Source organism: Euprymna scolopes, chromosome 25 (assembly GCF_053919585.1).
Source record: "Euprymna scolopes isolate OS-2025 chromosome 25, ASM5391958v1, whole genome shotgun sequence".
NCBI classification, from domain to species: domain Eukaryota; kingdom Metazoa; phylum Mollusca; class Cephalopoda; order Sepiida; family Sepiolidae; genus Euprymna; species Euprymna scolopes.
In genome coordinates, this window is record NC_136506.1 from 92,480,651 (window position 1) to 92,501,103 (window position 20,453).

Consider the following 20,453-nt stretch of genomic DNA (forward strand, 5'->3'; position numbering starts at 1 on the left):
CAGGTGTTTTTGTTTTTTTGGTTTTTATTTTTCAGATTTTTTAAAGAACTTTTAACGTTCGTTTTTCTGTTTTCTTTTTTGTTTTTGTTTTTCCAATTTTTACATTTACCATCGTTCGTTTGCCTTACGTTATTTTTTGTGTGTTTTTTTCGATTTTTTAATTTTTATTTTATATTTAAAAATATTTACTTCGCTTATTCTTATGTTCTGATTAACCCCCCCCCCACCGCCCGAGCACTCCCCGCTTTATTTTTCAGATTCCTTAAAGAAGTTTTAACGTTCGTTTTTCTGTTTTCTTTTTTGTTTTTTTTTTACTTCGCTTATTCTTATGTTTTGATTAACACCCCCACGTCCGCCCGAGCACACACACCTCCAAACACTCGAGCAACGCCGGGTACCTTCCCTCTGCTAGTAAGTAATAAAAACTAAATCGATCATCAGTTTTGCTAAAATTAAATTAAAAAGCAATAATCCTATTTTAGTCTTGAGATGTAAAAAGTTTAATGAAATTTCAAACGCTTTATACATTGATATGCTTGTGGCGTTGGTTGTTAGCATAAAGAAAGCTACAGCCTACAGGTTTTGTTTTTATTATTGTTTTTATGACTCCAAAAAACATCGTTAAAATAAGAACAAAAAAAAATTGTAATTAACTTTGTATGAACATAATAAACGCTTTAAAAGAAGTGAAACCACTAAGAACTTAGCCAGTTAGGTAGAAAACGGACACTTAGAAAATCGATTTTATTAAAAAAAAAAAAAACATTAAACAAGTAAAAATATTTTTAAAAAATATTATGGGGGATATAGTCTATTTTAAAAAACAATATCTCCTTCAAGAACGATCATAAAATGTGTTGTCAATCGATATTTATTCAATAAGGGACCAGTTTTCCTACCTAGCGAAAGGGGACAAGTTTTCCGGAGACGAGTTTTCCCGGGACGAGTTTTCCGGGCACCAGAGAGATAGCTAGAGAGGAACAAAGAAAGAGAGAGAGAGAGAGACAGAGAGAGACAGAGAAACAACAACTATGGAAGGCAGTTTTTATTGGGGATAGGTTACACGACTCAATATTCCCATCCTGTTGTGGTTAATCACTTGAAGAAGGCCAGAGGATGAGTTGGCCGAAACCTGGTAAACCAACAACAAATGTGAAGATGAGGATAACAGTTCGCCAAAAAACAAAACAAACAAACAAACAAAAAACAAAACAAAAATGAATACAGAAAGAAAAACATAGAGAGAAATGAATGAGAATGGAAGAAAGAAAGATAGAAAACAAAAGAGTCTTAAAAATGTAAGAGAGATAAAAGAAGACGACAGTAAAAAAGTAGATGGGAGAAAGAAAGAAAGAAAGATAGATAGATAGAAATAGAAAGGGAGGGAGTGGAATAGGGAGAAACAAAGTGAGAGAGAGAAGAAAAAGAGAAAGAAATAGAAAAAGAAAGAGAGAAAGTTTGAGAAACGAGAAGAGGTGGCATAGCCATTAATATACGGATGGTTTGTAACGCATTCAATCGAGACGGACACATGTAGCTTTCATTAAAAGTGACACGTAATTATTTGTTTGTGAAGAATTCGAAAACTCCGAATTGGAGAACATCTTCGGTCGGATGAAAACTGCAAAGCGAGAAACGCTTTCAAGCGGAATCCCGCCGTTTAGTGGGCCTCAAGAGCAGCAGCAGCAGCAGCAGCAGCAGCAGTTAGGTGACGCTAGCCCAGTGGTTAACGGCGTGAGCCGAAAATCTGGGCGTGTTAAGGTCAATCCCAGCTCGTTCTACAGACTACCACTTAAGAACGTTGGCAACCTTCACGTGGTTACTCCCAGAAGTATGCGATATCCTTCTAAAAAGACTTTTAATAGAAAGATATCGGAGAAATGAATGCCAACAAAAATCATAATAAAAAATGACCACATGTGTGTGTGTGTGTGTCTGTACATTTCCATACGCAATAACTCTGTCAATTTTCAGTCTACAGACTTGAAATTTGATACACAGGGTATTGAGATTTGGGAAAATCTTTATAATCAGTTTTCAGTCGGAAATTTTTCTGTTAAGGGGCCAAAATTCAACGATATGACCTTTGAGAACTCTACCAAACTCCTCCGCTAATTTGGGGTATAAACACTTGAAATTTTAGATATAGGTTCATTGGATATTGATCTAACTTAATAACTTAATTTGAGCCCAAAACAATAAATGTTAAGGGGTCATAGTAGGAGTCAAAGTTTTTTAAAAAATTGACCTCTGCGGTCTCTACCAAATTACTCAGACAATTTCTGATCTAAACATTTGAAATTTTACATAAAGGGTATTCAGAGATAGGGCAAGCTTTTTAATCGGTTTGGGTCAAAAATTTGAACTATCAATATATAAATGTATGTATGTATGTTTGCATGTCTTCCTAAAATTTTCGACAGAGGCGACGGATTTTCAAAAGCTCAGTATCGTTTTGAAGCTCGACCCTTCAGACAACAAATACCGAAAAATTGGCTAAAAACATTACTTTCTTCACCCTCAACTGGACACTTTTATACAAGGAGAGGGTGCTTTTTTCGCCAATATTTTCGAAAGTCATTCCCTCTTTTCGATTGTCTAGCCTTAATTTAAACCTACGTCACTTCCGGTTTGACAGTGGTCGTAACAGCAAGACGTCACGTTTTTTCCCGTTCTTTTCCTCCTTCACGGTACGGGTTGAAGCCTTCTTTCCTACTACCATTTTTTTTTTTTTTGCTCAACACACACCTCCAAACACTCAGGAAACGCCGGATACCCATGCTAGTAGTTTTATAAAATCAACTAGGTTCTCTACAGTGCAATGTAGATAACAATATATTGTGAACTGCGGGGAGGCATGTAAAACATCTTCCCGATGCACCGCGATGGGTCCCCAACTAGAGCAGGTAATGAATCGATATGATCGAAAAATGGGCGATTTCATCAATTTCGACGACAATATAAATATTGGAGTGTGAAACAGTCGCTGATCATACATCAAATCCCGAGCAACGTCGGTAATCGCTGCTAGTATATATATATATATATATATATATATATATATATATATATATATATATATATATATATATGTACACATACTGCATATCAAATTAACGAGTTTACATTTTTTAAATATTTAAGGAACGAGTGAATAAAAATCCAATGAAACTTTGAGAAAGTGCTCACAATACTATTCAGCTACTCCAGTCAGAAAATAAAAGTATTTAAAGCAGTATTAGCGAAACTATGGCAAAAGATAGGAATATCTGTTAATTTCAGTGTGTCAAGTTATTAACGAGGTTGAGAAAAAAAACATTATGCACATAACTTGTTTATTGAAATAATTTTCAAACATTAAATGAACTAGTAAATATGCTTAGAACACAATAACTACATAGCAATTTCTACGGTGACATAATTAGTAGGGGATATGCGATCCTTTTTTATGAATGACTTGTAAAAGACGTTGGTCCACAGAATTAGTCAATTTGTGATTTCGTCAACAGTTATTCCTCGCGATACCTCTTGGAGAGCATCCCACAACTCATCTTTGCTCTTAAATTGGCGTCCACTTGCATAGAGGCGTCGCTTCATGATACTCCAAAGGTTCTCAATTGGGTTAAAATCTGATGAATTCGTGGGCCACTCCATCTTCCGTAGTCCAGAAAACCCCAGTTGTTGCAAATACTCTTTGCTTTTGTTTGCTGCATGCGAGGTAACATTATCCTGCATAAAAATAATGTTCTTCTGAACGTCAACCTTTGCTTCTCCAGCCATGATTCAAAGTGCTCCTTCAGAAAAGCTATGTAAGCATTTGACGTCATTTTTACGCCTTCTGGGACTCTCCATGGGCCAACTAAAGTACCGCCGATAATCCCTGCCCAAATTATCATCCCACTACCACCTTTTTGGCGCCTTAAACGCTGATGACGATGTCGTTCATCTAGGACCCATTCCTTGCTGGAGCAATCAAGAGTTACACGCCATCAAGAGTTACACGCACTTCATCCGTGAATAAAACTTTGGAAAAATCCATTTCATGTTGTCTTCAAGCGGTTTTGTATGTGATGTTGCTTCAATGAAGGCTTTGTCACAGGCTTAACAGACTTTGCCACTTCTTTCAGAAGGCGACATCGAGTACTTTTTGAGACAATCTTTATTCCCGCTTGGTCAAAGACTTTTCGACTTGTCTGCCCAGGGTTCTTAACAACTTCACGTTTAATTTGGAGTAGAGAACGGCGTGAAAAAACTCTAGATTTACCTTTATCAGCTCTCTTACGTACCTTTGTAAAGTCCTTGACAAAGTTCTTCACAGTTTGATGGTACCTTCCTATCATTTTCGATATTTCGAGAGTAGTTTTACCTTTTGCTAGCTATTCTGTAATAGTACTCTTTTCAGAACTACTCAAATCACCTTTAAGGCCCATTTTTTGACGAAACAAACATAGTTTGATACACCTCAGACACCCAGGATTTGGCAATTACGATGGCAAGTTGTTTACATTGCCCGGAACAGTACTAAGTCAGCACTAAGTTTTGCCAAGTATGACAGTTACCTGGAATCATTGTCAAAGGAGTTTCAAAAAGATTTCGTGATTTCTCATATTTTGAGCAAGAGTTTGCATTATTCACAGCGCCGTTTACCTTTGATGTTACTAAGGCAGACAAAAGCTTACAAATGAAACTGTTAGAAATGCAGTCAGATTCTTTACTCAGAGCAAATGTATTTGAAGTAGTAATACCTGACTTCTTTTCATACCTTCCGAAAAGGTTTATAAATCTCAGAAAGTTTGTCACACGGATTGTGGCAATGTTTGGTTCCACCTGTTTGTGTGGACAATTATATTCCTTCATGAAATTAATAAAGACTTCTCAGAGAACTAGGTTGACTGACAAACACTTATCTTTTCTTGTAAAGCTTGGAAATACACAAAAACTTCAGCCAGACATACCAAAGCTTGTCAAGAACAAGAGGTGTCAAACCTCAGGACAAAACACGAAACATGTTTGAGTACTTGATGATAAATGTTCATTTTTAATTATAATTTATGTGCATTGCATTTGTTGCATTCAAATACATGTTGGCTATGTGTGTTGCTTTTTAAATTTTTTTTATATCGAAATAAAGAACAGATTTATATGTCATGCTAATTTCCTTTATTACATTCTTTTGTTAAACTACAAGTACTTTTAACTTGCATTCTTGAATATGACTAAATTATGGCATGTTTCTAAATTATCGGTAAAAGAAACAGATTTTTATTTAACGACTTTGATTAATATTGTAGGGGTGAAGCCCTCATGCCAACACAAACTGATTCCTGTTGCCCCGAGAGGCTCTGAGTTTGACATGCCTGTTCTAAGGTGTTCCTGAAGGTTAGGGCATAACCAAATGTCAGAAGGAGTAAGGTTTGGACTGTAGGAAGGAACTGCATTAATGTTAATATTGTATGTGAAAAAGATGAAGTTGTGGACTGCTACCTTTGCACAAATCTTCCACATCTTCAGTTCCTCGGGAATAATTATGTATACAGTTCCCACACTGGCATCAAACTGTGCACTTATTGTCTCTATAGACACACGGTGGTCCTTATCCATGAAATTCTTTATTTGGCCAATCAACTCTAGTGTTTTGACGTCCTTACTCTTTCCACGCCTCTCATCATCTCTTACAGACATTCTGCCCCCCCCCCCGAGTCTCTTATGCCACTCAACAACTGATTCATGCAAGATGGTCCAAAAGCAGTCTGAAGTATTACATACGTTTCCATGGCATTTTTCCAAGTCTAAAACAGATTTTTTTTTTTGCATATTGTTTTTCTAAAGTGTCCTCACGTTCAGATTGCATTTTTGAAATTCACCAGCTGTGACAATCAGTCTTTAGTAAGGTGTATTCCCATTCCTGTTGTAATCATACATTTGAACATGATATCATAAAAATTAGTCAGTCATCTCTTAAGATGTATAGCAATAATATATTGAATTTTTCAAAAGTCTATGACAATTTTAAATGCCTGTACAAAAAAGTCTGGAAACTTATTTGAGGAACCTTGTATATATATATATATATATATATATATATATATATATATATATATATATATATATATATATAAAGCTGAACGTCTGTGTGTGCGTCTGATCACGAATAGGCTCCTATATGGTTGACTATTATAGAAAACTGATCACAGATAATGATAGATGTATCGAGACACATGAATGGGTATGTTTTATCTGGCATAATGATGATTCATTAGAATTGTGGGGTCTGCGTACGCGCCTGATCCACAAAGTATGGAAAAAAAAAATTAAAAAATTAAAAAAAAAAAACGTTTATAAGTGTTTTGATATAGAGGTACATGATAATACTTTGATAAGTATGTTTTAACTTAAATAGGGATGGTATAATAAAATTGTGGGGTCTGCGTTCGCGCCTGGCCTCCATAGAAGTGAAATAGGCACAAACTTTAATAAAGACTTTTCATATCTATCTGCGTAAGTATACTTTGATAATTATATTTCAGTTTGAAGAAATATGGTCTAATAAAATTATGGGGTGTTCGTTTGCGCCTGACCTCCATAGAATGGAAATATGTCACAAAGTTTAACAAGGTTTTTTAATATAGATCCACAGAATATTGTAATAAGTGTTTCAGTGTGAACAGGTATGGTATAATAAATTATGGGGTTTATCTATTTTATTTTTTCTTTCATTATATTTTGCTTTTGTTTTGATACCCTCAAATTCGAATATATCTCTTTACAACTCTTCCTTTTCATAACCTATCATATTTTCATAAATCAGATCCCATTTTCTGTAGGCTGTTTTTGAACCCAGTCAAGGACGGGTACTTTTGCTAGTATATATATATATATATATATATATATATATATATATATATATATATATATACATACATATACATACATATATATACATCTATATACATATACATGTATGTATATACATATATATATATACATATATATACATATATATACATACATATACATGTATATATACATATATACATATATATATATACATATATACATATATACACACACACACACACACACACACACACATATATATATATATATATATATATATATATATATAAACATATGGATTGATTTATCAAAATAATTTTAATCACAGACTAATATAACTCTATAGCAACCAAGAATTGGAGTTAAAATCATGAAATTTTCTTCTGAACCGGAAATCGCGAAATATGTTTTTGCTTAGTTTTCTGCCTTCGCGTCGACCGCACCATGTGTTTATCTGAACAGAAATGGAAAAATAATATTTTTGATTTAAAATTCATATATTAAAAAAAAAAAAGGAAAAAAGATAAGCTATCATTTGATATGTAAGAAAAATAAATAAGTGCAGGCATTGATTTGATTGGCTTCTGGATTCTCTAACATCTTTTTTTTTGTGTGTGAATTCTTAAAAAAAAAAAATATAAAAAATGGTTTGCATTTCGATATCCAGGTGGTTAATGGACGACATCTTTGTTCGCGATGATGCTCGTCCGATAAGCTGTTGTTGGATGTGAATATGCGCAGAAAAGATATACTAGCAAACCGTGTCACACATACACAGTTGGATTGAGAAGTCAGCGCCCCCGAGGGGGGGCACTCTGGCCTGCAAATAGTCCCATGCGTCTAAGAGAAGGAAACTCTGATGTAAAAACCTGCGGCCTACTGTATACTCTGTCTTGTAGCAGTCATTTGTACCGACACAAGTCAGCAATAATTCCAAAAAGTGTGGTTGGTTCTACACAAAGTCTTCACCACTATAAACAAATCATCTGTGTGAATTTTCAGGAAACTTGGTTGTGGCGGAAGCTACTATGTCGAAATTGATGGGACAGTCCATCATATATATATATATATATATATATATATATATATATATATATATATATATATATATATATATATATATAAATATATATATATATATATATATATTTATATATATATATATATATATATATATAAAGCGTGTCAGGTGGCGATGAAAAAAATCAAATAAAGTGTTCGATCGCGGATGTGAGAACTGAAGATACAATTATTTATTTTAAACCTATATGTACATATTTCAAACTCTATGTATGTATGTATGTATGTATGTATCTATCTATCTATCTATCTATCTCTCACACATACACAATTGGATTCAGAAGTCAGCACTCCTGAGGAGGGGCACTCTGACCCGCAAATAGTCTCTGGGCAGTCTGATCGGCATTTCCTGGTAAGGGCACCTCGGGCGATTAGCAATAAACTCACTTCTTCTCAAAGAGAATCAGCAAGGCCTGCCCATATGGACTTTTTACAATTGCACAGAACTAAACTTCTACCTCAAAGTCAACTGGGACGGGACCATTACAGGAATGGTCTAATCTCTGTTGATTTGGGGGAAGAGAGAGAGAGAGAGAGACAGAGAGAGAGAGAGAGAGAGAGAATTATGTGTGTGAAATAGATAAAGAGTGGGTGAGATGGATAGAGAGTGTACTATATATATATATGTCTGTAGTGCGTGTGTGAAATAAATAGATAGCGAGAGAGATTGAGAGAGAACGCGCACGCGCGCGTGTGTGTATATATATATATGTGTGTGTGTGTGTGTGTGTGTGTGTGTGTGTGTGTGTGTGTGTGTGTGTTGCATTTACTGGAAGAACTAACGCCGAAGTCTCTTCCAGGTGAAGGTAAGTATTTTTTCAAACGGCATATATTAATAATAAAAGAACCAACAATGCTTTTTCTCAATCTTTTTTATTCAGGGTCTTTGACGAAGAAAAAAATGTTTTTTCCTAATTTTTTCTCATTCTATTGTTTATTTTGTTTGTTTGTTTCTGTCATTCATTCGTTTTTTCCAATTTTAATTATTCCTTTTCATGCTTTTTTTTTCTTCCATGATTTTGGTGTTGTCGGTTATTCCGTTACGTTGTCCTTCCTTTATTCCGATATTCTCTTATTAACTTAGTCGGTTATTACGTTTTTATTTTATTCCATTATTCCCTTAGCCAGCTATTCATTATTTTCTTAATATATTATTCTTTTATTCTATTATTCTGTTATCCACATCATTTTGTTCCGTTTTTCCATCATTCTATTACTCCATTATTCCGTTATTCTGGGATTATCCCAGTGATTTGATTTCAGTCCGTTATTCGCTTGTTCAATTAGTTTGTTATTTACTTATTCTGTTATTCCGGTTTTTTAAAATTATATTTCATTATTCGTCATTATTTTATTATTCCATTATTTCGTTAGTCCGTGATTATCCTAGTTATTTGTTTACAGTCGGTTATTCCGTTATTCAATTTGTCTTTTATTCACTTATTCTGTTATTCCGTTATTCAATTTGTCTTTTATTCACTTATTCTGTTATTCCGTTTTTTCATTATTTTATTATTCCATTATTCTGTTAGGCCGTGATTATCATAGTCCTTACAGTCCGCTATTCAGTTTTATAATTAGTTTATTATTCACCCACTCCATTATCGACATTTTCTGTTTTTCTATTATTCTGTTATTCCTTTATGCCATTTTTTCCCAATTTCCTCAAAATCGGTCCATTAGTTTTTCACGTAATTTTCTTTTACCAATAAATCACTACTCATCAAGGCTAAAAGCCACTTGAAGACAAGAGTTAATATGATAAATTTCTGTTAAATAATGAAAAATAATTCTGATTGTGATAATAAAAAAACATTCATCAAGATTAAGCATTAAAATCGATTAAATCGATTGAAAGTTTTTTTGTTTGTTTTTAACAACACGGATCAATATTTGCTGTAAATCATAGTCTAATATTTTAAGATATTTTTACGTAGCTTGTAGTATAAGAAAACATATCAATCACGGAAAATCTACTTTACTTTATATATGACTGATGCAATATGCATCACAAGATGAGTATAAACAATAAATATAACATATTTATAAAGTGATAATAATAATCATAATTATTATTACTATTATTATTATTATTATTATTAATGATAAATTACTTCAATGTGGAGTACTTCAATGTTGAAGTACTTCAATATTGAAGTACTTCAATGTTGGAGTACTTCAATGTTGAAGTACTTCAATGTGAAGTACTTCAATGTTGGAGTACTTCAATGTGGAGTACTTCAATGTGGAGTATTTCAATGTTGGAGTACTTCAATGTGGAGTACTTCAATGTGGAGTATTTCAATGTTGGAGTACTTCAATGTTGGAGTACTTCAATGTTGGAGTACTTCAATGTGGAGTATTTCACTGTTGGAGTACTTCAATGTTGGAGTACTTCAATGTTGGAGTACTTCAATGTTTGAGTACTTCAATGTGGAGTACTTCAATATTGGAGTACTTCAACGTTGAAATACTTCAATGTTGGAGTACTTCAATGTGGAGTACTTCAATGTTGGAGTACTTCAACGTTGGAGTACTTCAATGTTGGAGTACTTCAATGTTGGAGTACTTCAATGTGGAGTACTTCAACGTTGAAGTATTTCAATGTTGGAGTACTTCAATGTTGGAGCACTTCAATGTGGAGTACTTCAATGTTGAAGTACTTCAATGTTGCAGTAATTCAATGTGGAGTACTTCAATGTGGAGTACTTCAATGTTGAAGTTGGTAAACGCCAGAATCTTGCGGAGAGTTGTGAAAGACTGAGAAAAGAAGAGGCTGATAAATGTTTATTTCTTATGATCTGTAGAAAATCAGTATAAAATCAGTATAAAATCAGTATAAAATCGGCAATCACAACAACCAGGCACAAAATGTGACCAGAACTCCAGGGAAGTCAACAAAAAAAAAAAAAAAGAAAAAAATCAGTCTAGGATCGGCCATATTTCAAAATATACATGGAGACATTTTTCTTTTTGTTTGATTTATCCGAATAAGCAAGTAAGAAATAGTTTACGTATTTTATTTTATGCATTTTAAATTCTCCTTTATTGATATAACTTGTGTAACACCCTTGCGTAAAATTCATCTAACAAAACGGGAAAACAAAAAAAAAAAAAAAGAAAAAGAAAAAGAAAAAGTTCATGACATCCCTTAGAAATAATGTTCTTGTAGCCTTATATTCTTCCATGAATGTGGTTGTACATGTAATTTTATTAGGAGTTAAGTCCCTTACTCTGACTACTCACAAGACTCCCTTACCTCTTCCCCTTCTCCCGAGAAAATGGAGTGCCTGTTTCCCACACTCTGCTACACTGACCAGCAAACTATGTGGATTGTTGGAAGTGTTTATCAACTACTACATAATTTATGATAAGGTGAACGTAAAAACGCCAGAATCCAGGGAAGGAAAAAAATCATTCTAGGATTGACCAAATTTCAAAATATGCATGGAGACTTTTTTCTGTTTTTGATTAGTTTATCCGAATAAGCAAGTTAGAACTAGATTACAGATCTTATGTTATGCACCTCTAATCGTCTTTACGTCACATTGCCACTAACATCAACATTTCGTATAAGGTATAAGAGCCCATCCCTCTCAACTACCTATATTAAATATTATTTAACTGCACAGAAGTTTTTATCTGCCACGTACTTAGCTTCTGAATTTATTTTAGTAATTTATCCTTTTCATAATCTATAAATATAAAAGCGAAAATGTATGTTTGTATGTGTGTTCGCTTTTTCTGTATGTCTACAAAAGGCTTTTTTCAGAGCAGCGGTCGGTCGCTTCACAACTTTTAAAAATTTTTTATATCACATATAAATCGTAATATCTCACAGTTAACAACGAAGCTGGCCTGTCTATTTAATTTGCTCGATTTCGGGAAGATAAATATTCAACATTTGTCGCTCGCCGCATGTGGGTTAGTCTTTTTTCTATAACATCTTGGGGGAAAAAAAAAAAAAAAAAAAAAAAAAGAAGCGTTCCGAAGTAAATGAATACTATCCCGCAGTCAAACTTGACCTCATTAACTCATAAAAATGGGCACCTGCCAAATCCAAGTAATTAAATAAATTCAAACGTGTTTCTGTTAGCATATCGCGGTGAGGCAATGGTTAACGTCGCACTGTTTTTTTCACACTTTAATTTACAACTTTGCCTCAAGGGTTCGGGTTCGATCCTCATACTTACCTACCAAAACATTTTTAACCCCCCCACACACCTCCAAACACCTGGGCAACGCCGGGTACCCCTCGCTAGTATTAAAATAAAAGGAAAATAACTACCAATGGATGGAAAAGACCTAGGCTGAAGCCCATACCACCCATTCTCACTACTATTAGCGGCTATGCACCATTGAGTAAAGGAGACCCATCTTCTAACCTATTTACAGAAAACTTTATAACGTTATACTTAACTTGAAAGTCGAACTTTGTTTTCTGTAAATGAGTTGGAACGAAATTAAACACCTATAAATGCCAGATGGAAACATAACAAAGTAAAGCAATAAGAGAGTATTCTAACAACCGGAAATCGGAATGTACCATGTAACTAGCCGATCGCCTTTTCTTTATTCCCCAGACAACGTGCAACTTTAAATGGATATATAATTATAGATATTAATAATTATTTTATACCTATAGTTTTTCATGCTTTCGCAATCATAAGTATGGGTAATTGTTTCTTTATTTAAAGCTAAATCAAGTATTTCTATAAAAGTTTACGAAAAAAAAAAAACAACAAAAAAAGCTATAATTTTGAAGAAAAACATCACACACGCGCACCAAGAAGACACTTTCGCTGAAATGGGTAGATTAAAAAAAAAAACTGTGTTCTTACAGTATAAACGAACACTGATTACTTACATTCAGAAAGTAGAAGAGTTCGTATTAGCGAACATTCATGGTGGGTTAGGATTTTATTTAAGAAAAGCTGCCCGTTGCGTCGAAATCGGAAATGTCAACCGCAATTCAGGTGCTTTCTTTTGCGATGTGGCATGAAGACACGTTTGTTGGTTCTTCGTGGATGGTTGTCTGTGAGAATTATAAATAGATGCCTTACGCCAAACAGACATTTTTTTTTTCGTCGACTGCTTTTCTTAATCGAGAGAACATGTTATATTTTCACGTTCTTGGGTACTTTTTCGAAATAAGAATGAAAATCGAAAACCGCAAAATTGAGCTTTCATTAAAAAAATCAATGTTATCTACTTAATTTTTATTAGTGATGGGACGATTAATCAGAATCGGAAATTGGAAAAATCGACAAACTTGGGTGTATCGGATCGAAAAAAATGGTGCCTATTTTCCGATGCCAAAAACGATTCTTTTAATTGTCTTTTTTATTTGATTTTGTTTAAAGCTAAATCTTCCATTGCTGGCAATAATGATAAAATAATAAATATTTATTGATATTAAAATACCAGTAAAGCTAAAATCGATGGATCTTTCTCCACAAGTGTATTTTGAAGTTTAGGAAAATATCTACATATTTAACATGTGTGTGTGTGTGTTTTTTTTTACAGAAATCGGGGAAAATATCTTTATAGTTAAATATTTAGAGATTTATAAAGAATCGGAATCGAAATCGGTAATTGTATCAAAATCGGGAATTTAGTACGGGATCGGTAATTGTATCGGAATTGGGAAAAATATTGGAATCGTCTCATTATTAAATTTTTTATGTCAATTTCAACTAAAAGCAATGTTGATATCTATTCGATTGTCATGTGGCAATTAATAACATAAAGCATATACTTTCACGATGTCATGATTCATTAAGCTGCCATTATTTTAAACGTGTTTAAATTTAAGATAATAAACATATAAAACATAGGAATAATAATATTAATAACAAATTCATGATAAAAATAACAACAAAACTAATAATATAAAAAATCAATTGTCACAAATTCACTACCCTCTGTCATTCACCTGCGTAACAGCTATCTTGTAGTTGTTCTGTTTTTGCAGCAGACTTTTGGTTTAATTACGTCTTTTATTTGAGTTTTTTATTTAGTCAATTTAAGAAGTTGGTAATATTTTTTGTGGATTGTTTGCAAAGCAAAGCCTAGAAAAATCATGGATTACATACAAAAATGCGAGCATGCAAAGTAATATGGTTAAGATTAAAGATAGTTGTTGAAATTGGAAGAGAAGAAGACAAGATATTCTAGTAAAACAATATAATAAATTTATAATTTAAAATATTGCAGCATTAAGAATTAAAAAAAAAATCAATTAAACATTATATAATTAATTCTTCATGCTGCAATATTTTAAGTTATAAATTTATCATATTTTTTACAAGAACATCTTGTGTTTTTTTTTTCTAATTTCGTAACGAGTCCTTTTGCTTTTCTAAGTTTAAGCTTAACCATATTACTTTTCATGCTCGCATTTGCTATGTAATACATATATAGATATTACTGTTGGCGTGTCTCAGAAGCTAAGAAATGAGGATGGAGAGTTGTATGTTTGGTTTCGATTTTAGCTGATTGCATTCAACTTATATATATACTAGCAAAAGTACCCGTCGTTGACTGGGTTCAAAAACAGCCTACAGAAAATGGACTCTGATTTATGAAAATATGATAGTGTTCTGTCTTCAGACCGGGCCCTTTTTTAACAAGGGACACACGCTTTAAGAGCACCGGTGCCTCGGGCCTCGTTCTCATTCATCTCTGTGCGAGTTTTTTCATATATAGTTTTCTTTCTTATTTCTTCCCTTCTTGATCTTTCTTTAATGGAAAACTTACCCGTTTAGGCATTCCAAATGAAAAAAGAAAAGAAAAAAAAATGTCATGTCGCTATCCACGGGATCTCGTTTTAGTCTCGTTCTGCGATTCTGTCCCTCCTCCCTCCTTTTCACCGCGGAATTCAAAACTACACAGACTGACTTTGCTCGACTCCATGAACTGGGCTTTCCCCGTTTAAGCCATGAGGTACGTTTAGTACATCCTATTATTCCTTTACCTAGCTATTTCTTCTACGAAGAACTTGAAACCCTGTTTCTGTTTATTTAATCTAGTGTGTGACTTCCACACTTAATTTGTAGAAATTCTAATTATTTCCTTCTTCGCTCGCACAGAACTTATATCTTTTCTCAGACTTCTATTATTTTTATTTCATGGGCGTTGGGTAGTTTATGCACCGCACTAGAATAACAACCTTTGTAAAAAGGAGACATAACCGTTCCATACTTTCACCTAACGATTTAATAATAAGAAAAAGAAAAGACACTTTTCTAACTGTTACGGACTTTCACCTAACAGTTGATTGAAAATGATAAGATATCCAAGAATCTGTTAATTTGGAAGCCTGTCCAAAACATAATTATTTTCATGTATTATTTCCTTTTGTTTAATTATGTTTTCTCCTTTTAACTATTTGTTTTGTTTTTGTTTCAGATTTTTTACCTAATTAATAAAACGTTTTCAACGTACCAGTTGTTTTCGTTATGTTGATTTGAGTTTATCTGTCTGATCAACGCACGCTTTCTAAAGTTGACTGCTATACGGTATTGTAGGTACCTGAAAGCAAGATTCTGAGGAATAACTGCCGCGAGTTCCAGAACGGTAAAAAATCTCTGGTAGCTGAACGGATTACCCAGTCCACGTGGAAAATATTTAGCGCAGCAACAGAAATCCTCAGCCGCGTTACACTCGGATACATTACCAATTGCAAGATGTCCTCCGCCGCATCATACCGCACGCGGTCGAAAGTTTCAGCCTCAACCAAGTCTACTTCAGCTCGGGCCAGAGCAGAAGCAGCTAAAGCTTATCTCGCCCTTATCGACAGCGAAGCGGACCTGGAACAGGAGCTTGAAATGTTGAGGATTAACGCTCTACAGAAAGAGGTAGAGCTAAAAACAAAATTAAAAAAAATAAAAGCGCGCAAGGAAGTGGCCCTCACAGCCACCTGCTCCAGCAGAGATGAAAGCTCAGTCACCTCCTCTCGTCGCCACAAAGCCAACACCATGCTCGACCTACCGCCTCTCGACGCATTACAACGAACTAACGACTATGTCATCAGCCAGAGGTCCCTAAAACAGTCGGAGGCACCAGTCGTTCCCCCTGCCGATCAGCACATCCGACCTCCTCCTGACCAAACCCTGGACCCTCCACACGACCTTTTACTATACATGGCCCGCCGAGAAATGCTCTCCTCAAGTCTATCAAGATTCTCAGACCAACCTAAAGACTATAGAGTCTGGAAAGCGTTGTTCCTGAACACTATATCGGGATTGAGACTTTCTCCTCAGGAGGAGATGGATATGCTGGTGAAGTGGCTCGGCAGACACTCTTCAGACCAAGCCAACAGACTAAGGACTGCTCACTTCAACCGGCCTGAAAAGGGACTGTATGAGATATGGAGGAGGCTCGACAAATGCTACGGAGCCGTTGAAGTCATCGAGGACTCTATCTTCAAGAGACTCGAGGTCTTCCCTAAGATCACAAGGGACTACTCAAAACTCAGAGACCTAAGCGATCTTCTTGCAGAGGTTCAAGCTCTGAAGGACGAAGGGGACATACCCGGCCTCGCCACCTTGGACACTGCCCGCGGCATCCGGCAAGTAGTGGAAAAGCTCCCACCTTCTATAGGGGACAAGTGGGCATCATACGGTGCGAAATACAAACGACAACACCAAGTGTCCTTCCCCCCTTTCTCCGTTTTTGTTGGTTTCATCGAACAGCAGGCAGATGACCGAAATGACCCCGGCTTCTATCGGACAATGGACAGTCAATCCCCTAAAGGGCACGAAAGGACGAGTCGCGGTGAGGTCTCCGTCCATAAGATCGAAGTTAAAGCAGAGGACTGCAGCCGACTATGCCCCATCCACAACACACCTCATCCTCTCCGAAAATGCTGGGCATTTAGGAAAAAACCCTTGTCTGAAAGGAAAGACATCCTTAGGCAAAATGGGATGTGTCTCCGATGCTGCTCCACCACGGACCACAAGGCGAAGGAATGCAAGGCCATCCTACAATGCACAGAATGTGGCAGCGACAGCCACGAAAGCTCGATGCATTCACACCCGACACCCCAACCAACCAATGCCAAACCCATGCCGTTGCACGGCGGGGAGAAGGAGGATGTCTCGACCAATTGTTTACAAATCTGTGGAGACAGCCTAAATGGACGATCATGCTCCAAGATTTGCTTGGTGAACATATATACTAGTGAACAAGAAAAGTCACTTAAGGCATATGCCGTGATCGACGAGCACAGCAACAAATCCCTGGCTCGCTCGGAGTTCTTCGACTTCTTCAACATCCGGGGCCCTACCTCAGCATACACCCTGAAAACCTGTGCCGGAGTCACGGAGACGTCAGGAAGAAGAGCGCTAGGATACAGGGTGGGGTCACTCGACGGGAAAACCACATACGCTCTGCCAACCTTGATTGAGTGTAATGAGATCCCAGACGACCGGTCTGAGATACCGACACCCGACGTGGTGCGGAAACTGCCTCACTTAGCGGTCATCGCAGATGAGGTGCCTGCCCTGGATCCGGACGCACCCATCTTGCTACTTCTGGGACGCGACGTCATTGACGCCCACAAGGTCCGGAGAACGATCAACGGTCCGCGCGGTGCCCCCTATGCCCAGAAACTGGATCTAGGATGGAGCGTGGTGGGCGAAATTTGTCTTGAAAGAACGATAAAGAAGAAAAAGGTTGGTCAGAGACCGGGTTTCATGAAGAAGCAGAACAATGTTGGACAACCACGGTCTGTCAATTCTGCAGCCGATACTGTGGGTCCAATGCGATCAAAATCTGAAAATTCTGGCCTCAGCACCAGTTCAACTTCGACAGCATACCAGAAGCCAACAGGGACTCCATTTGGGGAGCAATATCTCAGTAAAAGTCATGAAAATCTTGCCGTGCGCCAGAAGAAACTCTCTCTACTGACAGATAAATCCAAGTTGAATACTAATACGGCTGCGACTACCAATACTACTACTACTGCAACTACTACCAGTACCACTAGTACAAAGACGGATTCCATAAAAACTAATAACGAAGAGGTTCTGAAGGAAAAAGACAAAAATGTCGTCTTTACAAAACCGTCAAAGGTTTTAAAAGGTTCTACAAACAGCACCATCCAGAAAGTGTCTAGCACCAAGAATTTAGACAAAAGCAGTGCATCCAATAAAAATGTGTCACATGGAACGAAGATTCAACCCATGAAAAAAGCTCACAACCCACAAAGTGTAACCAAAGACCAATCATTACCAAAGACGACGTCGGCACCAGCTGGTGCCATGGCCTACGATGCTGAATTACTCACCAATTTCGAGCGAGAGGAAAAGGTCGAAGATGGGCGGGTCTCTGAACTGGTCCGTATCACAGAAGGACAAAAGGCCGAAATTGAAAAGTTAAAGTATGAAATTAAAACCCTACAGGCAAGGCTTCCCCCCTGTGATCTAGGAGAAGAACTTGACCTTCTACGATGTCAAAACAAATCCTTCCAAGACCGATTAAAAGACCGGGGGATTCCAATGGAGCCCTTGCCTGCACATTGATGGTGTATTATTAGTGCAATTGCATAAATAACAATTGGACGGGGAGTGTTCTGTCTTCAGACCGGGCCCTTTTTTAACAAGGGACACACGCTTTAAGAGCACCGGTGCCTCGGGCCTCGTTCTCATTCATCTCTGTGCGAGTTTTTTCATATATAGTTTTCTTTCTTATTTCTTCCCTTCTTGATCTTTCTTTAATGGAAAACTTACCCGTTTAGGCATTCCAAATGAAAAAAGAAAAGAAAAAAAAATGTCATGTCGCTATCCACGGGATCTCGTTTTAGTCTCGTTCTGCGATTCTGTCCCTCCTCCCTCCTTTTCACCGCGGAATTCAAAACTACACAGACTGACTTTGCTCGACTCCATGAACTGGGCTTTCCCCGTTTAAGCCATGAGGTACGTTTAGTACATCCTATTATTCCTTTACCTAGCTATTTCTTCTACGAAGAACTTGAAACCCTGTTTCTGTTTATTTAATCTAGTGTGTGACTTCCACACTTAATTTGTAGAAATTCTAATTATTTCCTTCTTCGCTCGCACAGAACTTATATCTTTTCTCAGACTTCTATTATTTTTATTTCATGGGCGTTGGGTAGTTTATGCACCGCACTAGAATAACAACCTTTGTAAAAAGGAGACATAACCGTTCCATACTTTCACCTAACGATTTAATAATAAGAAAAAGAAAAGACACTTTTCTAACTGTTACGGACTTTCACCTAACAGTTGATTGAAAATGATAAGATATCCAAGAATCTGTTAATTTGGAAGCCTGTCCAAAACATAATTATTTTCATGTATTATTTCCTTTTGTTTAATTATGTTTTCTCCTTTTAACTATTTGTTTTGTTTTTGTTTCAGATTTTTTACCTAATTAATAAAACGTTTTCAACGTACCAGTTGTTTTCGTTATGTTGATTTGAGTTTATCTGTCTGATCAACGCACGCTTTCTAAAGTTGACTGCTATACGGTATTGTAGGTACCTGAAAGCAAGATTCTGAGGAATAACTGCCGCGAGTTCCAGAACAGATAGGTTACGAAAAGGAAGGGTTGTAAAGAGATAGCTTAGAATTTGGGGGTATCAAAACCAAAGCAAAATATGATGAAAGTAAATATAAAATAGATAAACCCCATAATTTATTATACCATACCTGTTCACACTGAAACACTTATCACAATATTCTGTGGATCTATATTAAAAAAACCTTGTTAAACTTTGTGACATATTTCCATTCTATGGAGGCCAGGCGGGAACGAACACCCCATAATTTTATTATACCATATTTCTTCAAACTGAAACATAATTATCAAAGTATACTTACGCAGATAGATATGAAAAGTCTTTATTAAAGTTTGTGCCTATTTCCATTCTATGGAGACCAGGCGCGAACGCAGACTTCGCAATTTTATTATACCATCCCTATTTAAGTCAAAACATACTTATCAAAGAATTCTTATGCACATCTATATCAAAAACACTTGTAAACGTTTATTTTTCATTTTTAAATTTTTTATTTCCATACTTTGTGGACCAGGCGCGAACGTAGACCCCACAATTTTAATGAACCACCGTTCTGCCAGATCAAACATACCCATTCCTGTGTCTCGATACATCTTCTATCATTATATGTAATCAGTTTTTTAAAATAGTCAACCATATTGGAGCCTATTCGTGACCACGCACACACACACACACACACACACACACACACACACACACACACACATTTACAGTTTTGGCCAAGATCAAAGTGTAGTATCTGTTCTTCTATTTTGTTCTCTTTCAGTGAAGGAACAGTCCTTCACGACTGAGACATTTTTTTTTATTTTTGTACCTTTTCTCCACGTTAAAAAAAATGACCCTGGTGTCTAACTATGTCACATGGGGAGGCATTGTAAATATGTACATTAATTAAAGTATCATATTTAAGCTTATGTTACGACTGGGCAAGGCCGGACAGCCTGTTATATAAAGAGAGAGAGAGAGAGAGAGAGAGAGAGAGAGAGAGAGA

The 20,453-nt window shown here is 36.0% G+C and overlaps 1 protein-coding gene across 1 annotated transcript; it reads left to right on the forward strand.

Annotated features, from left to right (window-relative positions):
* Positions 1-17,595: 17,595 nt before the first annotated feature.
* On the forward strand, positions 17,596-19,465 carry LOC145247264 (uncharacterized). Its single transcript, XM_080108870.1, has 2 exons — positions 17,596-18,836; positions 19,302-19,465. Exon 1 carries the CDS (start codon positions 17,616-17,618, stop codon positions 18,441-18,443), a length of 828 nt encoding a protein of 275 aa, XP_079964996.1. The 5' UTR covers positions 17,596-17,615; the 3' UTR covers positions 18,444-18,836; positions 19,302-19,465.
* Positions 19,466-20,453: the final 988 nt, after the last annotated feature.

Excerpts from the sequence above, each read along its gene's own strand:
- LOC145247264 (XM_080108870.1), top strand. The coding sequence starts at position 17,616 with ATGAAGAAGCAGAACAATGTTGGACAACCACGGTCTGTCAATTCTGCA.